The sequence below is a fragment of the Squalius cephalus genome (genome assembly GCF_949319135.1).
Source record: "Squalius cephalus genome assembly, chromosome: 5".
In the NCBI taxonomy this organism is placed as follows: domain Eukaryota; kingdom Metazoa; phylum Chordata; class Actinopteri; order Cypriniformes; family Leuciscidae; genus Squalius; species Squalius cephalus.
This window is the reverse complement of record NC_137126.1, coordinates 51,027,906-51,053,080: the sequence shown is the minus strand read 5'-3', so window position 1 is coordinate 51,053,080 and position 25,175 is coordinate 51,027,906. Positions and strand designations below refer to the sequence as shown.

The 25,175-nt window shown below is 44.5% G+C and overlaps 1 protein-coding gene across 3 annotated transcripts; it reads right to left on the bottom strand.

Annotated features, from left to right (window-relative positions):
• Window positions 1-87: 87 nt before the first annotated feature.
• rnf170 (ring finger protein 170) lies at window positions 88-25,137 on the bottom strand. Of its 3 annotated transcripts, XM_079872003.1 has the most exons (8): window positions 25,109-25,137; window positions 24,825-24,987; window positions 19,692-19,852; window positions 19,529-19,604; window positions 4,742-4,850; window positions 3,810-3,883; window positions 2,922-3,053; window positions 97-1,531 (listed from the first exon to the last, which is right to left on the bottom strand). In XM_079872003.1, the coding sequence occupies exons 3-8, from the start codon at window positions 19,826-19,828 to the stop codon at window positions 1,262-1,264; spliced, it is 798 nt and encodes a 265-aa protein (XP_079728129.1). In that variant the 5' UTR covers window positions 19,829-19,852; window positions 24,825-24,987; window positions 25,109-25,137; the 3' UTR covers window positions 97-1,261. The 3 variants fall into 3 exon arrangements, with proteins under 3 accessions (XP_079728130.1, XP_079728129.1, XP_079728128.1); XM_079872004.1 differs by lacking the exons at window positions 24,825-24,987; window positions 25,109-25,137 and adding an exon at window positions 24,331-24,805 and having other exon boundaries at window positions 88-1,531; XM_079872002.1 differs by lacking the exon at window positions 25,109-25,137 and having other exon boundaries at window positions 24,825-25,047.
• Window positions 25,138-25,175: the final 38 nt, after the last annotated feature.

Genomic DNA, 25,175 nt, shown 5'->3' with positions numbered 1-25,175 from the left:
TTCTACAAGGAAACCTCAGAGTCGAGCGCTAGTGCTGTGAGTCTCACATTGAACATGCAGACCCTGATTATATGATTATATCATCATAAGAGGATTATTCTGGGTGTATAATCACACATATGCCCTTGACACGGAGAACTCAGGCTGATCCACGAGCACGAGGGAAGCCGATAGTAAAATGCCTCATTCATAGAACAGACTGTCATTAGTAGTTAAACTCTTCATGAAACAGCAGTTGTGCTGCTCTTCTCTCCTCTATTGTGTCGTATATCGAGTGAAGCGCTCCTGGAGCAAGAACACATGTGGGCGGGGCTTGATTGTGTCTGTGTGGAACTGATTGGATGGTGGTGGTTTGCTATTGGCTGATCTCATGTGAGTGACAGGTTATAGCCCCGCCCACATCATCAGAGAAGAGAAGAGATGCTGCAAGAGGAACTGATTCTCATTCAACATTATTAACACAATAATGATGTGCACAGATAAATCATTTAGAATAAACACTGTATTATTCCAATAAAAACACAGGAATTGTTTGTTTTGATTTCATGAGAACTTTAAGCTGAGGAATTGTAAACACAACAGTTTTCTCTAAGCCTGGATAAACGTGTCGATCTCAGAATCAGCGAACAGAACCAACGAGAAACAGTTTCATGACCATTATGGTAATTTTGCTGATCCTGTTCCTCACTTCCAATGCAATAAAAGCCAAAAAACAACAACAACAACAACGAGATATCGTGCTGATTTATCTGAGGATGGCGAATGAAGGCGTTTTATTGTAAAAACACGCTTTTCTCTCTCTAATGTAGTAGTTTGTAACACGTCAAAGGATCATCAAGTAATTCAAGATTGCATTTGTCAGCATCTGTTTCTCTCACGCAGACGTCGGCTCAGTTTGATTGACAGGCTGCAACTCTTCTTCAGCTCCGCCGTGTTGAGCATCCGCATGTTTCGCTGCTGTGTGGCGAGAGAACAGCAGTTCACGAGCGAGGAAAGGTCTGAATCTCCAGTTGGAGATGTTGCTCATGAAGCCAGTGAAGCAGGACCGACTGGAAATCCACAGAACAAAAGCTATTATTATCATAAACACAATAATGATGTGCACCCATAAACCACTGAGGCGATTGCTCGACTGGGCTGTGCCGAGAACAGAGATTCATGAGGTTTAATGGAGCGTGTTCTTATGGAGTAAAGGCGTCTGGCTCTCTGGAGATGTTGCTCAGTGAGGCGGGTCGCCAGAACCGAAGCGGGCCGCCGGGCCTCATCCGGCGAGTCTCTGGGTCACCACCTCGCGGTACATGATGGAGATGTAGATGAAGAGCAGGAGGATGACGAAGAAGTCGTCGAGGAAGCCCAGCAGACCCACGACGCCCTCGGGGATGAAGTCGAGCGGAGACGCCAGATACACCAGCGCTCCCAGCAGAACCAGCAGGATCCGCAGCCGGAACATCCAGAACAGGCCTCCCACGGAGAACACCTCTCTGAAGGCGTGCCGGAGCAGCGTGGGGACGTCCCGGAGCCGGTCCAGCAGCTGCACACACACACACACACACACTTTACATCTGGGCCACTGAGCCAATGCAAACATGCAGTCATTCGGCCGTATTCACACTGCCGTCCAATCAAACGCGCTCTAGAAGAGAACGCCTAAGCGCCCCGCATGATTGAAGACGCAGGCGTTGAGTCAACGGTCGGTGAGGAGGTCAAGGAAGACTCAAACTGCATATGGTTTTACATGTGTAAAGAGATTGTGGTGTTTTATAACTGTAACATTGTCACTTCTGAAAAAGATTTATTTTTTTTACCTGTTAAATAAAGGACAATAAATAACCCAACTGAAGATGTACACCTCAAAGATAAACCCGACTGATCTCTCACTAATGGAAGCCCAGCTCCACCACATTAACCCTCATTCTTCCCTCGCACTTTGTAACTCATCTTTCCCTCGAGGGTCAACATTTTTTTTGTCCAGAAAGCTTATTTTATTTCATTTTGCAAAAAAAAAAAAATTTTAAATGCAATTTTTTGTGTCATTTTTTATTTACCTTTAAATGACTAGATTTGATCAATAAATAATAAATAAATAGTAATTTAAGCACATTCCTCACATTCTTTCAACTTTCAAAATAACTCACAATTTCATGCGTAACCCTTTTAATTCAGCTCTAAATATCTTACATTGAGTGTCTTTGCCGATCTCTAGTGGATAATAATAATATAAGATGATATTTCATGACTCTAGATGGGCTTATATCTCTATATGGAGTAAACGAGCTGTTCCTCTGGGTCCTAAAGCCAGTTCTCTTCAGTGTGCATTCACATACACATGTAGACATTATATAATCATTGTTTAGTAAAGTTTTAGCATTTTTAATTTGAATATTGAGCACTTTTAGGTTTTTCTGTGTGAACTGAAGCATTCCTCCATTCCTGAGGGGGTCAAATTGATTTGTTACTTTTTTAAATCCAACCACAAAACTCCTCGAATCCATTCGATTGTTTGTGTGTGTATTCGTGGTTCAAGTGCGACAGAAGTCCTGGAGTCTATGACCCCTCTGATGAACACTCAATTTTTAACATTTTTAAAAAATATATTTTCGGGTCAAAATGACCCGAGGGAAGGATGAGGGTAAACCGTGCTTAAAGTAAAATTTATGACATACCAAGTCATTATTGACAAACTTTGTCAATTATGAGATTAAATAGTCAGAATTGAGATAAAAGTTATGATTTTGTATGTCACAGTTTCAACTTTTTATCTCATAATTATAACTTTTTAGGTCATAATATACTAATTTACTCTCGTAATTTTAATTTAGTATGTCATAATTTAGAGTTTTGATGTGATGATTAAGATCTCCGCTGGCAGAGACGGCTCAGATGAGGAAGATGAGGAAGATGAGGAAGATGATCAGACTCACGGAGCGCGGCTGCCCGGAGAACCGGCGGTTGTAGTCGTTGATGTCGGTGAGGATCAGAAGCGGTTCCACTTGTCCGTCTGCGGTCGCAGCACTGGGACCGGTGTCGTGGAAGAGCGGGAACAGCAGGGTCACCTGACACACCGATAAAGGTCAAAGGTCAACACACACCTGCCTCATACAGGTTTACTGACAGGATTATGATCAGGGTCTGAACTAACACCCGTCAGCTGCGGGTAACGCTGTCAGATCACCAGCCAGTGTGGCGTGTTATGATGTTTACTCACTTCGCTGAGGAAGTTCGTGTAAGACTGAGTAGATTTAGCGCAAATACTCGTGAGCCATCATGATATATTAAATACGGCGTATTGCACAGAATCTGCTCATATCTGGCTTTCTTGAACACACACGTCACTACGCAACAAATAACGGTGCGCTTCATGTGCACTGAAGCAATAGCGGCGATTAAAAAGCATCTGGTGAACAGAAAACACATTTTTATTTTCAAACATCCTACATTTTTTAGATGTTCTTTGCACTGTATTGATCTGTCCACATAAAACACAGTTTTGGAGAAAAGGGTGAGGATGAAAGAGGAGATGCTGGATGACAGGATTTTATTTGAATAAGAAATGAATGTTTGAAATCCAAATTTATAATATATAAGCTGTAATGTAGTTAATCTGGTTTATTTCTTTTCTCTATTTCTTCTTTTTGGTTAGTAGAAGGTCTGAATGGCCGGTAACTCAAACATTTTGTAGCCAAATTGGCTGGTGAGTGAGAAAGTTAATTTCAAACCCCGATTATGATGCTTTAAGCTACTGATGCGAGCGCAGAACTGAGACAAACATATCATACAAATCATGAATCCACATCTGATCTGAGATTCACCATTTGCCTGCAGATGGGGCAGTTGATGGCGCCGAGCCACGCTCCGTAACGCCAGTACGCCACGATACACGGACCTGCGGAAGACACACACACACACACACACACACACACACACACACGCACACGTTTCAGCAGCTCGATCGGCTCACCTGCGCTTACATGCAACCAAATAACCCGTTAGTAATGGGACTGACGGCTCAATCGCACTGAAAAGCCTTCATGTAAAACGCCTTAATCGACCGGATTGAGCTCGATCCCAATGAGACTTCATTCGGATTGAAAGGAGTGGTTTATTCCTTTTCTAATCCGATCGAGAGAACATGTAAACACTTGATCGGATTGAAAACCGAAACTGAAAGCACTGCGCATGTGCAATGATGTAGAAATAGCGTAGTGACGTAGAAATAGCGTAGTGACGTGTGGCGCGCTGAACGAGCTGTTCTCCGGCTGAATAAAGTGTGGTATAAACGAGTGTCTCGTCCTCCTATGATCCTCCTCTCCTGCGTGTGTGGAGTGGAGCAGGACAACGGCCCTCCAGCGCTGCTTCAGACTCTCATCCACACACCACTGGCTTTGGGCAGTTTTACTGTGTGATCGATATAAGCAGCGGCACAACGGCTCATATGATCATTATCTCCAAATTATGATCAGAAATGGATAAATATTAAGTCTGCTTCTTTAAAACAAATAAAGAACTAATGTATGAGAATAGTTATTATGCGCAAACAGTGGGAAACTCTGTCAAAAAATATATCCCGATTTGAAGCTTGTGACATATAAACGCACACATCAACCCGATCACATGTATAGCGTAACACTACATTCAGATTCATCAATCGGAATCAATTCAGTGCGACTGAAACAGAAGCTGTGCATGTAAACCGGTGTAAACCGGTGTAAACTGGTGTAAACTGGTGTAAACTGGTACTCACCGCAGAAGAGATGCCCACAGTTGGTCTCGACGGGCAGAACCGCTTGCTGGAGACACACGGGACACGACATGTCCGAGTAGAACTGATGCCTCGTCTCCGAGGATGAGCCCTGCACACACACACACACACACACACACACACACACACACACACACACACACACACACACACAGGTTCAGAACAGTCTCACAGAAACCCTGACATCACTGATCTCCAGTGTTGGGGGAAACTCATTTGCTTTCCTATTTATTGACTGACAGCTCTCTTGTCCCCATGTTGAGACAAATCGAAGTGCAGAGGCTGTGTGTGTGTGTGTGTGTGTGTGTGTGTGTGTGTGTGTGTGTGTGTGTAAACATGATGGTTATTGTGGATCTAGACTAAATGTGAGCATTTCCTCATCTCACTTGCACAAAAAAAGATTCAATATTCCTCAAAATGAATAAAATCAGTGAAATGCAGAATCAGAATTTTGTTAAATAAATATGTTAAATAAAACATACATTTGTATGCATTTAATCTCACTTTATTGACCAATGTACTTGCTTCTGATCTTGCCCTACTGTACTCCACCCTACTCTACCTCTACTGCTCTACTCTACTGTACTCTACCTCCACCCTACTCTACCTCTACTGTACTCTACCTCTACTGTACTCTACTGTACTCCACTCTGCCGTACTCCACCCTACTCTACCTCTACTGTACTCTACCTCTACTGTACTCTACTGTACTCCACTCTGCCGTACTCCACCCTACTCTACCTCTACTGTACTCTATCCTACCCTACTGTACTGTACTCTACTGTACTCCACTCCACTCTACCTCTACTGTACTCTGCCGTACTCCACTCTACTCTACCTCTACTGTACTCCACTCTACTCTACCTCTACTGTACTCTACTCTACTCTGCCGTACTCCACTCTACTCTACCTCTACTGTACTCTATCCTACCCTACTGTACTCTACCTCCACCCTACTCTACCTCTACTGTACTCTATCCTACCCTACTGTACTCTACCTCCACCCTACTCTACCTCTACTGTACTCTATCCTACCCTACTGTACTCTACCTCCACCCTACTCTACCTCTACTGTACTCTACTGTACTCTACTGTACTCTACTGTACTCCACTCTGCCGTACTCCACCCTACTCTACCTCTACTGTACTCTATCCTACCCTACTCTACCTCTACTGTACTCTATCCTACCCTACTGTACTCTACTGTACTCCACTCTGCCGTACTCCACCCTACTCTACCTCTACTGTACTCTACCCTACTGTACTCTACTGTACTCCACTCTGCCGTACTCCACCCTACTCTACCTCTACTGTACTCTATCCTACCCTACTGTACTCTACTGTACTCCACTCCACTCTACCTCTACTGTACTCTGCCGTACTCCACTCTACTCTACCTCTACTGTACTCTACTGTACTCCACTCTGCCGTACTCCACCCTACTCTACCTCTACTGTACTCTATCCTACCCTACTGTACTCTACCTCCACCCTACTCTACCTCTACTGTACTCTATCCTACCCTACTGTACTCTACCTCCACCCTACTCTACCTCTACTGTACTCTACTCCACTCTGCCGTACTCCACCCTACTCTACCTCTACTGTACTCTATCCTACCCTACTGTACTCTACTGTACTCCACTCTGCCGTACTCCACCCTACTCTACCTCTACTGTACTCTACCCTACTGTACTCTACTCCACTCTGCCGTACTCCACCCTACTCTACCTCTACTGTACTCTACTGTACTCCACTCTGCCGTACTCCACCCTACTCTACCTCTACTGTACTCTATCCTACCCTACTGTACTCTACCTCCACCCTACTCTACCTCTACTGTACTCTATCCTACCCTACTGTACTCTACCTCCACCCTACTCTACCTCTACTGTACTCTACTCCACTCTGCCGTACTCCACCCTACTCTACCTCTACTGTACTCTATCCTACCCTACTGTACTCTACTGTACTCCACTCTGCCGTACTCCACCCTACTCTACCTCTACTGTACTCTACCCTACTGTACTCTACTGTACTCCACTCTGCCGTACTCCACCCTACTCTACCTCTACTGTACTCTACTGTACTCCACTCTGCCGTACTCCACCCTACTCTACCTCTACTGTACTCTATCCTACCCTACTGTACTCCACTCTGCCGTACTCCACCCTACTCTACCTCTACTGTACTCTATCCTACCCTACTGTACTCTACTCTGCCGTACTCCACCCTACTCTACCTCTACTGTACTCTATCGTACTCTACTATACTTTAACCTACTGTACTCCACCCCTACTGCACACTACTGCACTCTACTCTACCTTACTCTTGACATGCCAGAAATTCATCTGACCTTCCTATTGCCGGTCGGGAGAGGTTAACCGCCTCTCGTTTCCCCCTGTACACTGCACGACAAACGACGCACGACAAAGCTGAAAAACGGCCCGACCAGAAAAAGAGTCGCACGAGTCAGAATTCGGCTCAAAATTGGACGAAAATCGCACAGTGTATGTATGCCTGCTTTTACTTTTCTAAAAAAGTAACTAAGTAACGCAATTGGTTACTTTTTATGGGACGAATGCAATATTGTAACACTACTTTTCTAAAAAAGTAACTAAGTAACGCAATTGGTTACTTTTTATGGGACGAATGCAATATTGTAACACTACTTTTCTAAAAAAGTAACTAAGTAACGCACTTAGTTACTTTTTATGGGACGAACTCAATATTGTAAGGCCCTATTTTTCTAAAAAGTAACTAAGTAACGCAATTAGTTACTTTTTATGGGACGAACGCAATATTGTAACACTACTTTTCTAAAAAGTAACTAAGTAACTCAATTAGTTACTTTTTATGGGACGAACGCAATATTGTAACACTACTTTTCTAAAAAGTAACTAAGTAACTCAATTAGTTACTTTTTATGGGACGAACGCAATATTGTAACACTACTTTTCTAAAAAGTAACTAAGTAACTCAATTAGTTACTTTTTATGGGACGAACGCAATATTGTAACACTACTTTTCTAAAAAGTAACTAAGTAACGCAATTAGTTAAAGGGCACCTATTATGCAAAATTCACTTTTACATGGTGTTTGAACATAAATGTGTGTTGGCAGTGTGTGAGCAAAACCGCCCTAGAATGATAAAAATCCACCCAGTGTTTTTTTTACAACCTCAATAAATCATAAGCACTGTCTCAGAATGCCCTGTTCTCAGATTGCTCTCACTGTGACGTAGAATTGCGCTAAGCCCCACCGACGTGGTTTGATTGACAATCTGGTTTTGGCATAGACCCCGCCCTCGGTGATCTGTACACCATCCTCCATTGTTTCAGCGACAGCCGGTAATGTCTCCTAAGAAGAGTAACATTAGGTGTTCTGTTGTGGGATGTAAGAATGGATATAGTAGTCTTCACTGACATCAGAGCCACTGAAAACGCAGCGGATGGATTTTATTTATGAAGAAAAGGCGCCACTTAAACTTCCTAAATACGTTTATGTTTGCGAGAATCATTTTCTGACTGACTGTTTAGTGAACGTGGGTTAAAGTTGATCCTCAAGTGTGGATCGTTGCCTACTGTTCGCGATTCAACGTCACCTCCAGAAGAAGGAAGTGTATTTTATGATTTTTGAGCAAATAGTCATTTCAATCGATGTCAGCCAGTTCAACAACAAATGCGTCTAAAGCTATTTATTGTCGTCATAGGATCTCAACAAACAACGTCAGACAGTTTTATGTCACGTATCATTTTTTGCAGCAATTACAAATGTAAATTAAAGCTGCAAGCAGCGATGAAAGGGCCCTCGCACCCGTGCCATCAACACTCGGTGGCTTTAGGAAGGCAGAGCATGGTTGGGAAATGTACATTTAAGGAGGTATATATAGTAAGAGTATGTCAAAGTCAGTTACAAAATGTTTTGTATAATGGTGATAATAGCATGCTTCATGACTCAGCTAAGTGTTGCTAGCATGTTCAGTCTGTTTCTAGCATGCTTAGTACACAATAATTATGTGGTTAGTACTGCATTACTGTGTTAACCATGTCAGTTTCTGTTGCCAGTAGGTGGCGTTATGACTATAACTGAATATGAGCATGGATGTGTGTTCAGGACAGAACTCTTATCAAACGTGTGAAGTTTGGTGCAAATTGGACATTGCCTTCTTGAGTAACAACAAAGTCATGTTTCATTGAATTAGCATTCTTTAGAACTTAGCTAAGCATTGTTAGCATGTTTTAACATGTTGCTAGAACGGCATCAACGTGTTAAACATGTCACTTCCTGTTGCCAGTTGGTGGCGCTATTACTATAACTGAACATTCTCATGTAGATGTGTTCAGGCCATGACTCTTATCAAAAGTGTGAAGTTTGGGGCAGATTGGACATTCCATGCCTGAGTTACAGCAAATTCCTATTTAATTGCAATAATAGCATGCTTTAGCACTTGGCTAAGAGTTTGCTAGCATGTTTTAGCATGTTTCTAGTATGTTGTTAGCATGTTTAACACTTGCTGGCACTTTTTTATATGTTATTAGGAGTCCACAACAGTGTTAAACATGTCACTTCCTGTTGCCAGCAGGTGGCGCTATGACTGTAACTGAATATAAGCATGGTCATGTGTTCAGGACAGAACGCTTATCAAAAGTGTGAAGTTTGGGGCAGATTGGACATTCCATGCCTGAGTTACAGCAAATTCATATTTAATTGCAGTAATATCATTCTTTAGCACTTAGCTAAGTGTTTGCTATTATGTTTTAGCATGTCTCTAGTATGTTGGTAGGATGTTTAGCACCTACTGGCATTTTTTTATATGTTATTAGGAGTCAAGAACAGTGTTAAACGTCACTTCCTGTTGCCAGCAGGTGGCGCTATGACTATAACTAAATATGAGCATGGACATGTGTTCAAGAGATAACTCTTATCAAACGTGTGACGTTTGGGGTAGATTGTACATTGCCTTCTTGAGTAACAACAAAGTCCTGTTTCATTGAATTAGCATGCTTTAGCACTTAGCTAAGTATTGCTAGCATGTTTTAATATGTTTCTAGCATGTTTAGAACTCAATGGCATTTTTAACATGTTGCTAGAACGGCATCAACGTGTTAAACATGTCACTTCCTGTTGCCAGTAGGTGGCGCTATTACTATAACTGAATTTGAGCATAGGCATGCGTTCAGGCCATGATTCTTATCAAACATGTGAAGTTTGGGGCAGATTGGACGTTCCATGCCTGAGTTACAGCAAATTCCTATTTAATTGCAGTAATAGCATGCTTTATCACTTAGCTAAGTGTTTGCTAGCATGTTTCTAGTATGTTGCTAACCTGTTTAGCACTTGCTGGCTCTTTTATATATGTTATTAGGAGACCACAACAGTGTTAAACATGTCACTTCCTGTTGACAGCAGGTGGCGCTATTACTATAACTGAATATTCTCATGTAGATGTGTTCAGGCCATGACTCTTATCAAACGTGTGAAATTTGGGGCAGATTGGACATTCCATGCCTGTGTTACAGCAAATTCCTATTTAATTGCAGCAATAGCATGCTTTAGCACTTAGCTAAGTGTTTGCTAGCATGTTTTAGCATGTTTCTAGTATGTTGTTAGCATGTTTAGCACTTGCTGGCACTTTTTTTATATGTTTTTATATGTCCACAACAGTGTTTAACATGTCACTTCCTGTTGCCAGCAGGTGGCACTATGACTGTAACTGAATATGAGCATGGTCATGTGTTCAGGACAGAACGTTTATTAAAAGTGTGAAGTTTGGCGCATATTGGACATTGCCTTCTTGAGTAACAACAACATCCTGTTTCATTGAATTAGCATGCTTTACCACTTAGCTAAGTATTGCTAGCATGTTTTAACATTAGCTAGCATGTTTTAACATGTTTCTAGCATGTTTAGACCTCAATGGCATTTTTAACATGTTGCTAGAATGGCATCAACGTGTTAAACATGACACTTCCTGTTGCCAGTAGGTGGCGCTATTACTATAACTGAATATTATCATGTAGATGTGTTCAGGACAGAACGCTTATCAAAAGTGTGAAGTTTGGGGCAGATTGGACATTCCATGCCTGAGTTACAGCAAATTCCTATTTAATTGCAATAATAGCATGCTTTAGCACTTAGCTAAGAGTTTGCTAGCATGTTTTAGCATGCTTCTAGTATGTTGTTAGCATGTTTAGCACTTGCTGGCACTTTTTTATATGTTATTAGGAGTCCATAACAGTGTTAAACATGTCACTTCCTGTTGCCAGCAGGTGGCGCTATGACTATAACTGAATATGAGCATGGCCATGTGTTCAGGACAGAACTCTTATCAAACGTGTGAAGTTTGGGGCAGATTGGACATTCCATGCCTGAGTTACAGCAACTTCCTGTTTCATGGCGAAACATCGAAATTTGTAAGGCCGCCGAGGACCCGCCCTTCGACGAAAACTCAAGATCTTCGCAATTTAACGTCGCAAAGGCCTTAAGATTACACTCACCAAATTTGAAGATGATCAGATTAAAACTGTAGGAGGAGTTCGTTAAAGTACGAGGCCTGAAAATGGCAAAAACTGCACAAAAATCTGAGAGGAAGTTCAAAATGGCTGACTTCCTGTTGTGTTTAGGGCTATGCTCCAAGAGACTTTTTTGTAGGTATTAGGTCATTACACGTATGTACCGAATTTCGTGCACGTACGTTGAACGTTGCGGGAGGCGCACTCCGTTGAACTTTTATAGGTGGCGCTATCGAGCCATTTTGCCCCGTCCAATTCTGAAACCTATATCAGATGTAAATTTTCGCCAGTTCTGATGCGTGTGCAAAGTTTCGTGAGTTTTCGCGCATGTTTAGGCCCTCAAAAATGCAATTCAATGCGGAGAAGAATAATAATAATAATTAAAGCTGCAAGCAGCGATGAAAGGGCCCTCGCACCCGTGCCATCAACACTCGGTGGCTTTAGGAAGGCAGAGCATGGTTGGGAAATGTACATTTAAGGAGGTATATATAGTAAGAGTATGTCAAAGTCAGTTACAAAATGTTTTGTATAATGGTGATAATAGCATGCTTCATGACTCAGCTAAGTGTTGCTAGCATGTTCAGTCTGTTTCTAGCATGCTTAGTACACAATAATTATGTGGTTAGTACTGCATTACTGTGTTAACCATGTCAGTTTCTGTTGCCAGTAGGTGGCGTTATGACTATAACTGAATATGAGCATGGATGTGTGTTCAGGACAGAACTCTTATCAAACATGTGAAGTTTGGTGCAAATTGGACATTGCCTTCTTGAGTAACAACAAAGTCATGTTTCATTGAATTAGCATTCTTTAGAACTTAGCTAAGCATTGTTAGCATGTTTTAACATGTTGCTAGAACGGCATCAACGTGTTAAACATGTCACTTCCTGTTGCCAGTTGGTGGCGCTATTACTATAACTGAACATTCTCATGTAGATGTGTTCAGGCCATGACTCTTATCAAAAGTGTGAAGTTTGGGGCAGATTGGACATTCCATGCCTGAGTTACAGCAAATTCCTATTTAATTGCAATAATAGCATGCTTTAGCACTTGGCTAAGAGTTTGCTAGCATGTTTTAGCATGTTTCTAGTATGTTGTTAGCATGTTTAACACTTGCTGGCACTTTTTTATATGTTATTAGGAGTCCACAACAGTGTTAAACATGTCACTTCCTGTTGCCAGCAGGTGGCGCTATGACTGTAACTGAATATAAGCATGGTCATGTGTTCAGGACAGAACGCTTATCAAAAGTGTGAAGTTTGGGGCAGATTGGACATTCCATGCCTGAGTTACAGCAAATTCATATTTAATTGCAGTAATATCATTCTTTAGCACTTAGCTAAGTGTTTGCTATTATGTTTTAGCATGTCTCTAGTATGTTGGTAGGATGTTTAGCACCTACTGGCATTTTTTATATGTTATTAGGAGTCAAGAACAGTGTTAAACGTCACTTCCTGTTGCCAGCAGGTGGCGCTATGACTATAACTAAATATGAGCATGGACATGTGTTCAAGAGATAACTCTTATCAAACGTGTGACGTTTGGGGTAGATTGTACATTGCCTTCTTGAGTAACAACAAAGTCCTGTTTCATTGAATTAGCATGCTTTAGCACTTAGCTAAGTATTGCTAGCATGTTTTAATATGTTTCTAACATGTTTAGAACTCAATGGCATTTTTAACGTGTTGCTAGAACGGCATCAACGTGTTAAACATGTCACTTCCTGTTGCCAGTAGGTGGCGCTATTACTATAACTGAATTTGAGCATAGGCATGCGTTCAGGCCATGATTCTTATCAAACATGTGAAGTTTGGGGCAGATTGGACGTTCCATGCCTGAGTTACAGCAAATTCCTATTTAATTGCAGTAATAGCATGCTTTATCACTTAGCTAAGTGTTTGCTAGCATGTTTCTAGTATGTTGCTAACCTGTTTAGCACTTGCTGGCTCTTTTATATATGTTATTAGGAGACCACAACAGTGTTAAACATGTCACTTCCTGTTGACAGCAGGTGGCGCTATTACTATAACTGAATATTCTCATGTAGATGTGTTCAGGCCATGACTCTTATCAAACGTGTGAAGTTTGGGGCAGATTGGACATTCCATGCCTGTGTTACAGCAAATTCCTATTTAATTGCAGCAATAGCATGCTTTAGCACTTAGCTAAGTGTTTGCTAGCATGTTTTAGCATGTTTCTAGTATGTTGTTAGCATGTTTAGCACTTGCTGGCACTTTTTTTATATGTTTTTATATGTCCACAACAGTGTTTAACATGTCACTTCCTGTTGCCAGCAGGTGGCACTATGACTGTAACTGAATATGAGCATGGTCATGTGTTCAGGACAGAACGTTTATTAAAAGTGTGAAGTTTGGCGCATATTGGACATTGCCTTCTTGAGTAACAACAACATCCTGTTTCATTGAATTAGCATGCTTTAGCACTTAGCTAAGTATTGCTAGCATGTTTTAACATGTTTCTAGCATGTTTAGACCTCAATGGCATTTTTAACATGTTGCTAGAATGGCATCAACGTGTTAAACATGACACTTCCTGTTGCCAGTAGGTGGCGCTATTACTATAACTGAATATTATCATGTAGATGTGTTCAGGACAGAACGCTTATCAAAAGTGTGAAGTTTGGGGCAGATTGGACATTCCATGCCTGAGTTACAGCAAATTCCTATTTAATTGCAATAATAGCATGCTTTAGCACTTAGCTAAGAGTTTGCTAGCATGTTTTAGCATGCTTCTAGTATGTTGTTAGCATGTTTCGCACTTGCTGGCACTTTTTTATATGTTATTAGGAGTCCATAACAGTGTTAAACATGTCACTTCCTGTTGCCAGCAGGTGGCGCTATGACTATAACTGAATATGAGCATGGCCATGTGTTCAGGACAGAACTCTTATCAAACGTGTGAAGTTTGGGGGAGATTGGACATTCCATGCCTGAGTTACAGCAACTTCCTGTTTCATGGCGAAACATCGAAATTTGTAAGGCCGCCGAGGACCCGCCCTTCGACGAAAACTCAAGATCTTCGCAATTTAACGTCGCAAAGGCCTTAAGATTACACTCACCAAATTTGAAGATGATCAGATTAAAACTGTAGGAGGAGTTCGTTAAAGTACGAGGCCTGAAAATGGCAAAAACTGCACAAAAATCTGAGAGGAAGTTCAAAATGGCTGACTTCCTGTTGTGTTTAGGGCTATGCTCCAAGAGACTTTTTTGTAGGTATTAGGTCATTACACGTATGTACCGAATTTCGTGCACGTACGTGGAACGTTGCAGGAGGCGCACTCCGTTGAACTTTTATAGGTGGCGCTATCGAGCCATTTTGCCCCGTCCAATTCTGAAACCTATATCAGATGTAAATTTTCGCCAGTTCTGACGCGTGTGCAAAGTTTCGTGAGTTTTCGCGCATGTTTAGGCCCTCAAAAATGCAATTCAATGCGGAGAAGAATAATAATAATAATTAAAGCTGCAAGCAGCGATGAAAGGGCCCTCGCACCCGTGCCATCAACACTCGGTGGCTTTAGGAAGGCAGAGCATGGTTGGGAAATGTACATTTAAGGAGGTATATATAGTAAGAGTATGTCAAAGTCAGTTACAAAATGTTTTGTATAATGGTGATAATAGCATGCTTCATGACTCAGCTAAGTGTTGCTAGCATGTTCAGTCTGTTTCTAGCATGCTTAGTACACAATAATTATGTGGTTAGTACTGCATTACTGTGTTAACCATGTCAGTTTCTGTTGCCAGTAGGTGGCGTTATGACTATAACTGAATATGAGCATGGATGTGTGTTCAGGACAGAACTCTTATCAAACATGTGAAGTTTGGTGCAAATTGGACATTGCCTTCTTGAGTAACAACAAAGTCATGTTTCATTGAATTAGCATTCTTTAGAACTTAGCTAAGCATTGTTAGCATGTTTTAACATGTTGCTAGAACGGCATCAACGTGTTAAACATGTCACTTCCTGTTGCCAGTTGGTGGCGCTATTACTATAACTGAACATTCTCATGTAGATGTGTTCAGGCCATGACTCTTATCAAAAGTGTGAAGTTTGGGGCAGATTGGACATTCCATGCCTGAGTTACAGCAAATTCCTATTTAATTGCAATAATAGCATGCTTTAGCACTTGGCTAAGAGTTTGCTAGCATGTTTTAGCATGTTTCAAGTATGTTGTTAGCATGTTTAACACTTGCTGGCACTTTTTTATATGTTATTAGGAGTCCACAACAGTGTTAAACATGTCACTTCCTGTTGCCAGCAGGTGGCGCTATGACTGTAACTGAATATAAGCATGGTCATGTGTTCAGGACAGAACGCTTATCAAAAGTGTGAAGTTTGGGGCAGATTGGACATTCCATGCCTGAGTTACAGCAAATTCATATTTAATTGCAGTAATATCATTCTTTAGCACTTAGCTAAGTGTTTGCTATTATGTTTTAGCATGTCTCTAGTATGTTGGTAGGATGTTTAGCACCTACTGGCATTTTTTTATATGTTATTAGGAGTCAAGAACAGTGTTAAACGTCACTTCCTGTTGCCAGCAGGTGGCGCTATGACTATAACTAAATATGAGCATGGACATGTGTTCAAGAGATAACTCTTATCAAACGTGTGACGTTTGGGGTAGATTGTACATTGCCTTCTTGAGTAACAACAAAGTCCTGTTTCATTGAATTAGCATGCTTTAGCACTTAGCTAAGTATTGCTAGCATGTTTTAATATGTTTCTAGCATGTTTAGAAGTCAATGGCATTTTTAACATGTTGCTAGAACGGCATCAACGTGTTAAACATGTCACTTCCTGTTGCCAGTAGGTGGCGCTATTACTATAACTGAATTTGAGCATAGGCATGCGTTCAGGCCATGATTCTTATCAAACATGTGAAGTTTGGGGCAGATTGGACGTTCCATGCCTGAGTTACAGCAAATTCCTATTTAATTGCAGTAATAGCATGCTTTATCACTTAGCTAAGTGTTTGCTAGCATGTTTCTAGTATGTTGCTAACCTGTTTAGCACTTGCTGGCTCTTTTATATATGTTATTAGGAGACCACAACAGTGTTAAACATGTCACTTCCTGTTGACAGCAGGTGGCGCTATTACTATAACTGAATATTCTCATGTAGATGTGTTCAGGCCATGACTCTTATCAAACGTGTGAAGTTTGGGGCAGATTGGACATTCCATGCCTGTGTTACAGCAAATTCCTATTTAATTGCAGCAATAGCATGCTTTAGCACTTAGCTAAGTGTTTGCTAGCATGTTTTAGCATGTTTCTAGTATGTTGTTAGCATGTTTAGCACTTGCTGGCACTTTTTTTTATATGTTTTTATATGTCCACAACAGTGTTTAACATGTCACTTCCTGTTGCCAGCAGGTGGCACTATGACTGTAACTGAATATGAGCATGGTCATGTGTTCAGGACAGAACGTTTATTAAAAGTGTGAAGTTTGGCGCATATTGGACATTGCCTTCTTGAGTAACAACAACATCCTGTTTCATTGAATTAGCATGCTTTAGCACTTAGCTAAGTATTGCTAGCATGTTTTAACATGTTTCTAGCATGTTTAGACCTCAATGGCATTTTTAACATGTTGCTAGAATGGCATCAACGTGTTAAACATGACACTTCCTGTTGCCAGTAGGTGGCGCTATTACTATAACTGAATATTATCATGTAGATGTGTTCAGGACAGAACGCTTATCAAAAGTGTGAAGTTTGGGGCAGATTGGACATTCCATGCCTGAGTTACAGCAAATTCCTATTTAATTGCAATAATAGCATGCTTTAGCACTTAGCTAAGAGTTTGCTAGCATGTTTTAGCATGCTTCTAGTATGTTGTTAGCATGTTTCGCACTTGCTGGCACTTTTTTATATGTTATTAGGAGTCCATAACAGTGTTAAACATGTCACTTCCTGTTGCCAGCAGGTGGCGCTATGACTATAACTGAATATGAGCATGGCCATGTGTTCAGGACAGAACTCTTATCAAACGTGTGAAGTTTGGGGGAGATTGGACATTCCATGCCTGAGTTACAGCAACTTCCTGTTTCATGGCGAAACATCGAAATTTGTAAGGCCGCCGAGGACCCGCCCTTCGACGAAAACTCAAGATCTTCGCAATTTAACGTCGCAAAGGCCTTAAGATTACACTCACCAAATTTGAAGATGATCAGATTAAAACTGTAGGAGGAGTTCGTTAAAGTACGAGGCCTGAAAATGGCAAAAACTGCACAAAAATCTGAGAGGAAGTTCAAAATGGCTGACTTCCTGTTGTGTTTAGGGCTATGCTCCAAGAGACTTTTTTGTAGGTATTAGGTCATTACACGTATGTACCGAATTTCGTGCACGTACGTGGAACGTTGCAGGAGGCGCACTCCGTTGAACTTTTATAGGTGGCGCTATCGAGCCATTTTGCCCCGTCCAATTCTGAAACCTATATCAGATGTAAATTTTCGCCAGTTCTGACGCGTGTGCAAAGTTTCGTGAGTTTTCGCGCATGTTTAGGCCCTCAAAAATGCAATTCAATGCGGAGAAGAATAATAATAATAATAATAAACAGAGCAATTCCAAGAGGGTCCTCACACCATCGGTGCTCGGGCCCTAATAATAAACAGAGCAATTCCAAGAGGGTCCTCACACCATCGGTGCTCGGGCCCTAATAATAATAATAATAAACAGAGCAATTCCAAGAGGGTCCTCACACCATCGGTGCTCGGGCCCTAATAATAAACAGAGCAATTCCAAGAGGGTCCTCACACCATCGGTGCTCGGGCCCTAATAATAAACAGAGCAATTCCAAGAGGGTCCTCACACCATCGGTGCTCGGGCCCTAATTAATTAAGGTCTGCTCTATCTCCATAGACAGTATATAAACGTCTATCTCCCTGCAGCTTATATGTTTTCTGGTTCTGTAGCCGTCTTCTCGCATTTGCCACATAAGCACCTGTACAAGTAATGTCAACATGACGCAACAGCACCCCTCGCATAAATATAATCTCATTTGTACTTAAGAAAAAAAAAGAAAATCGTTTGTACTTAGCAAACGTTATCACAGTATTTGTGTGTGTGTAGTTTAAAAAAATTGCGCGAACATTATCACAATTCGTGTGCATGTGTGTGTGTGTGTGTGTGTGTGTGTGTTGCACATCCATAATTGCAAAGGGGACGCAATTAAAACTTTGTAAGTACATAAATGTATCAAATAACCATTCCGAGACGTCTTGGTCCATTCTCATTCGTGTTTCTTCTGCGGAGTCTCTTCATCATCTGGGTCCAGCAGGGCGGGGATATGCAGCTCATTTACATTTAAGGTGGTACACACCAAAACAGCTCTTTTTAAAACAGGCCCCAAAAATGACATTTTCAGATGGTTATGTAAGGGTTAATGCCCTTCGAGGTGTCCATTATCAGGTATTAATGGACGACGGCGAGGCGTGAACCGTCCGACGCGCAGCGGAGGTCCGCCGAGGTCCTCCGCCGAAGTCCATTAATACCTGACAATGGACACCTCGAAGGGCATTAACCCGCTTATACCATAGTCACTTACGAAAGAAAGAAATATTTAATCAATTAATAATACTTTAATGTGTTTTAGAGTAAAAATCGTGAGGGTTTTTATTTATTAAGTCGAGCGCACTATTTAATATCTCCCGTATACAGGCGTTGCCAAGCAAAGTGGCCACAGCGACCCGACCGCAGCAGTGGATCAGTGAGTTTGAGCCAGCGCAATCATTTAGAACTGTCATCAGGCAAATTGACGGGACGCCTTTCCTAGGTGTACATTATCACTTTTTAATGGACACCCTGCAGCCAATCAGAATCGAGTATTCACCCAGACCATGGTATAAAATAAATTAACTGTGGGGTATTTTGTGCTGAAACTTCACAAATACATTCTGGGGACACCCAAGACCAATATTACATCTTGTAAAAAGGGGCATAATAGGTGCCCTTTAATTTTATGGGACGAACGCAAAATTGTAACACTACTTTTCTAAAAAAGTAACTAAGTAACGCAATTAGTTACTTTTTATGGGCCGAACGCAATATTGTAACGCATTACTTTTCTAAAAAAGTAACTAAGTAACGCAAGTAGTTACTTTTTAAGGGAGTAACGCAATATTGTAACATTACTTTTCAAAAGTAACTTTCCCCAACACTGCTGATTAGCTGAGAACAAACCCTGATATGATAAACACTGGTGATAATGTTCCCACACACACACACACACACACCTGCTCGGACTGAAGCTGTTCTCGCACCACACGCACATGCTCCTGGTTCTCCGGGTGGATCCGTTGCTGCTCATTCCTGAGAGAAGAGATCATATCATGTGTGAGTATGAGTGATCTGGTGTGGGGTCAGAGGTCAGGGGTCAGAGGTCAGGTGTCGTCTCACCTGCAGAGCAGCGTAGCCAGGCCAAACAGAAAGGTCACGCTGAGAACCAGAACCAGCAGAACCGGGTCACTCACACCTTCAATGAGCGAATCTTCCTCTGGAACCAGAGAACCGTCCAAACACTCGCTCGCTTCCATTACGCCTGCTCATATCCTCCAGCTCTGTGTACAGCACAACACAATATATTGCAACTAGGGCTGTCACTTTTGTTAAAAAATCCTGTTCGATTTTTGAGACATAAGTGTTCGTTGAATCGATTGTAAAATCGAAAATTGAAAAATAAAACGCCAAATATGGGCAAATCCACGGACAACTAACAGGCATTAAGACGAACGTAAAGAGGGCGCGCCGCGCCTGACGCGCTCAAGTCAGCAATATTTCTGATGATTTATTGGCGTGAAGTTTCGCGCACAATGACTAGTGCAACATTCTCGAAAAGCAATAAGCAGAGTGGACTGCCATAGCAGCATATGAAAAACATTACCTCAGTCTTCAACATGGCTGTGTTTACGATTAGAAATGTCAAACAAATTTCGCCTACGTAGGCGTTTGTAGACCGTAGCCCGAATCTGTATCTGAATGCATGAAACTGTCTGAATACCGGGAAAATTCACAGTTTTGTAGTAAAAAGAGACACATTATGCAGAAGGATCATTTGCTGTTATGCGTGTTTGTCAGAGCCTGCAGTTGCAAATGATGCGCGTTCGCTGCGGGCATAACATGACGAGCTGGACACGCTCCGAGAAAAGACCGTTAAAATCGATTCCCTATTTTCGTTTTCGAAACTTGCGTTGGTTGGTCCGATCGATTGTGCAATCGATTTTCGAACGAAAAGTGACAGCCCTAATTGCAACACAACACAACACAACAAAGCACACACACTCTCTCTCTCTCTCACTCTCACACAAACGCACACTATCTCTCTCTCTCTCTCTCTCTCTCTCTCTCTCTCTCATACACACAAATGCCGTCAGTAGCCGTGTTTCCACCGTCGGGCCAGTGCTAGCTGGGCTGTAAACGGGCGGGCGGGGCTAATAGCCTCGAGACTGGAGCACTGAACCCCAAACCACTGCGTTTCCACCGTCGGGCCAGTGCTAGCCGGGCTGTAAACGGGCGGGCGGGGCTAATAGCCTCGAGACTGGAGCACTGAACCCCAAACCACTGCGTTTCCACCGTCGGGCCAGTGCTAGCCGGGCTGTAAACGGGCGGGCGGGGCTAATAGCCTCGAGACTGGAGCACTGAACCCCAAACCACTGCGTTTCCACTGTCGGGCCAGTGCTAGCCGGGCTGTAAACGGGCGGGCGGGGCTAATAGCCTCGAGACTGGAGCACTGAACCCCAAACCACTGCGTTTCCACCGTCGGGCCAGTGCTAGCCGGGCTGTAAACGGGCGGGCGGGGCTAATAGCCTCGAGACTGGAGCACTGAACCCAAAACCACTGCGTTTCCACCGTCGGGCCAGTGCTAGCCGGGCTGTAAACGGGCGGGCGGGGCTAATAGCCTCGAGACTGGAGCACTGAACCCAAAACCACTGCGTTTCCACCGTCGGGCCAGTGCTAGCCGGGCTGTAAACGGGCGGGCGGGGCTAATAGCCTCGAGACTGGAGCACTGAACCCCAAACCACTGCTTTTCCACCGTCAGGCCAGTGCTAGCCGGGCTGTAAACGGGCGGGCGGGGCTAATAGCCTCGAGACTGGAGCACTGAACCCAAAACCACTGCGTTTCCACTGTCGGGCCAGTGCTAGCCGGGCTGTAAACAGGCGGGTGGGGCTAACAGCCTCGAGACTGGAGCACTGAACCCCAAACCACTGCGTTTCCACCGTCGGGCCAGTGCTAGCCGGGCTGTAAACGGGCGGGCGGGGCTAATAGCCTCGAGACTGGAGCACTGAACCCAAAACCACTGCGTTTCCACCGTCGGGCCAGTGCTAGCCGGGCTGTAAACGGGCGGGCGGGGCTAATAGCCTCGAGACTGGAGCACTGAACCCTAAACCACTGCGTTTCCACCGTCGGGCCAGTGCTAGCCGGGCTGTAAACGGGCGGGCGGGGCTAATAGCCTCGAGACTGGAGCACTGAACCCAAAACCACTGCGTTTCCACCGTCGGGCCAGTGCTAGCCGGGCTGTAAACGGGCGGGCGGGGCTAATAGCCTCGAGACTGGAGCACTGAACCCAAAACCACTGCGTTTCCACCGTCGGGCCAGTGCTAGCCGGGCTGTAAACGGGCGGGCGGGGCTAATAGCCTCGAGACTGGAGCACTGAACCCTAAACCACTGCGTTTCCACCGTCGGGCCAGTGCTAGCCGGGCTGTAAACGGGCGGGCGGGGCTAATAGCCTCGAGACTGGAGCACTGAACCCCAAACCACTGCGTTTCCACTGTCGGGCCAGTGCTAGCCGGGCTGTAAACGGGCGGGCGGGGCTAATAGCCTCGAGACTGGAGCACTGAACCCTAAACCACTGCGTTTCCACCGTCGGGCCAGTGCTAGCCGGGCTGTAAACGGGCGGGCGGGGCTAATAGCCTCGAGACTGGAGCACTGAACCCCAAACCACTGCGTTTCCACTGTCGGGCCAGTGCTAGCCGGGCTGTAAACGGGCGGGCGGGGCTAATAGCCTCGAGACTGGAGCACTGAACCCCAAACCACTGCGTTTCCACTGTCGGGCCAGTGCTAGCCGGGCTGTAAACGGGCGGGCGGGGCTAATAGCCTCGAGACTGGAGCACTGAACCCCAAACCACTGCGTTTCCACCGTCGGGCCAGTGCTAGCCGGGCTGTAAACGGGCGGGCGGGGCTAATAGCCTCGAGACTGGAGCACTGAACCCCAAACCACTGCGTTTCCACCGTCGGGCCAGTGCTAGCCGGGCTGTAAACGGGCGGGCGGGGCTAATAGCCTCGAGACTGGAGCACTGAACCCAAAACCACTGCGTTTCCACCGTCGGGCCAGTGCTAGCCGGGCTGTAAACGGGCGGGCGGGGCTAATAGCCTCGAGACTGGAGCACTGAACCCAAAACCACTGCGTTTCCACCGTCGGGCCAGTGCTAGCCGGGCTGTAAACAGGCGGGCGGGGCTAATAGCCTCGAGACTGGAGCACTGAACCCAAAACCACTGTGTTTCCACCGTCGGGCCAGTGCTAGCCGGGCTGTAAACGGGCGGGCGGGGCTAATAGCCTCGAGACTGGAGCACTGAACCCCAAACCACTGCGTTTCCACCGTCGGGCCAGTGCTAGCCGGGCTGTAAACGGGCGGGCGGGGCTAACAGCCTCGAGACTGGAGCACTGAACCCCAAACCACTGCGTTTCCACCGTCGGGCCAGTGCTAGCCGGGCTGTAAACAGGCGGGCGGGGCTAATAGCCTCGAGACTGGAGCACTGAACCCCAAACCACTGCTTTTCCACCGTCGGGCCAGTGCTAGCCGGGCTGTAAACGGGCGGGCGGGGCTAATAGCCTCGAGACTGGAGCACTGAACCCCAAACCACTGCGTTTCCACCGTCGGGCCAGTGCTAGCCGGGCTGTAAACGGGCGGGCGGGGCTAACAGCCTCGAGACTGGAGCACTGAACCCCAAACCACTGCGTTTCCACCGTCGGGCCAGTGCTAGCCGGGCTGTAAACGGGCGGGCGGGGCTAATAGCCTCGAGACTGGAGCACTGAACCCAAAACCACTGCGTTTCCACCGTCGGGCCAGTGCTAGCCGGGCTGTAAACGGGCGGGCGGGGCTAATAGCCTCGAGACTGGAGCACTGAACCCAAAACCACTGCGTTTCCACCGTCGGGCCAGTGCTAGCCGGGCTGTAAACGGGCGGGCGGGGCTAATAGCCTCGAGACTGGAGCACTGAACCCAAAACCACTGCTTTTCCACCGTCGGGCCAGTGCTAGCCGGGCTGTAAACGGGCGGGCGGGGCTAATAGCCTCGAGACTGGAGCACTGAACCCCAAACCACTGCGTTTCCACCGTCGGGCCAGTGCTAGCCGGGCTGTAAACGGGCGGGCGGGGCTAACAGCCTCGAGACTGGAGCACTGAACCCCAAACCACTGCGTTTCCACCGTCGGGCCAGTGCTAGCCGGGCTGTAAACGGGCGGGCGGGGCTAATAGCCTCGAGACTGGAGCACTGAACCCAAAACCACTGCGTTTCCACCGTCGGGCCAGTGCTAGCCGGGCTGTAAACAGGCGGGCGGGGCTAATAGCCTCGAGACTGGAGCACTGAACCCAAAACCACTGCGTTTCCACCGTCGGGCCAGTGCTAGCCGGGCTGTAAACGGGCGGGCGGGGCTAATAGCCTCGAGACTGGAGCACTGAACCCTAAACCACTGCGTTTCCACCGTCGGGCTGAAGGTCCACAGCGCTTCACTAAAACACACCCGCAACACACCTCTCTCTGGAACAACGGCACACACACCCATTATTTCACCAACTAACGGAAGTTTTATCAGAAAGAAATCACTGAAAACTAGCGTGATAAACATGATAAAGGCGAATGTTTGCTGGCATTTTTGTTGTTTACCTAAAGATTTAAAACCCAAGAATCTTTGTTTTTACAATAAAAAGTGATACATTGATCATAATTAATTAATTGTATCAAAATTGCACATTAGTCACACAGAAATAAAGTGGTTTACCATTAGGTCTATTTCACAAAAGAAAGCGAGGACACACTTACTTATTCAGTCGAGGCTGTTTCTGTTTATTTGGAAGTTACAGGACATATTTACATCATATTTAGAAAGAATGATCATTTCTACAAATATGCCCCCAAAAACACGACCTGAGGAGCTTCAGCATCTCTCCCGGTAGGATAGTTATATCCAGTCAGAGAAACAGAGGAAGCTCTCGGGAAAAAAAAGTGGCTTTATTTTATGTTAGTCCGGTATAAAGAGACGAGACGTACTGACAGATACAATAAAGACATGATTGTGATAGCCATTACGATTTGTCTGATTTCTTCAAGCGTTCATATACTATGTTTACTATGGTAATTTAGCGTGCATATCTTTTGCAACGCGTATAAATAATTCTGCCTCATACAGTGATCAGAATCCACATCAGCCCCGGAAGTGACCGTGGAAACGCGACTGGCCCTGGCACGCGCACTAGCACCCCCGCTTTTGGCCCGACAGTGGACGCGCGGCTATTGGCTGCTGTTCAAACACTTACATGAGAAAACACTCCCCAGTTTCAGGCCTCAAACACACTTTCGCAAAGAATACTGTTTAGTGTGTGAGTGTGTGTTTGCGCTAATGGGCGGAATCAGTTCCGCATTCCTCCTTCAGGGGTCCTTCCTTCGGCTGGTGTGAGCGCTCGAGCGCCGCCTGTCGCTCTGGAGGACGGAACACACAACAGGCTTACTTACATTCTGAAGAAAACAGAGAGAAAAACCCAATCACTCTATCAATATATCACCCTTATTTATCTTATACAATCACACCCCATATAAATACCTCTAAAAAAACCGAACAAAGTTCCGCATTCGTCATCACCGGGTTAAAAGTGGTCCGTTTCACTGCC

Coding starts and splice junctions, on each gene's coding strand:
- rnf170 (XM_079872003.1), bottom strand. CDS start 19,828: ATGGAAGCGAGCGAGTGTTTGGACGGTTCTCTGGTTCCAGAGGAAGAT. Junction 19,605..19,691: donor CTGGCTACGCTGCTCTGCAG/GTGAGACGACAC, acceptor CTCTTCTCTCAG/GAATGAGCAGCAACGGATCC. Junction 3,884..4,741: donor CTGTGGGCATCTCTTCTGCG/GTGAGTACCAGT, acceptor TGTCTTCCGCAG/GTCCGTGTATCGTGGCGTAC.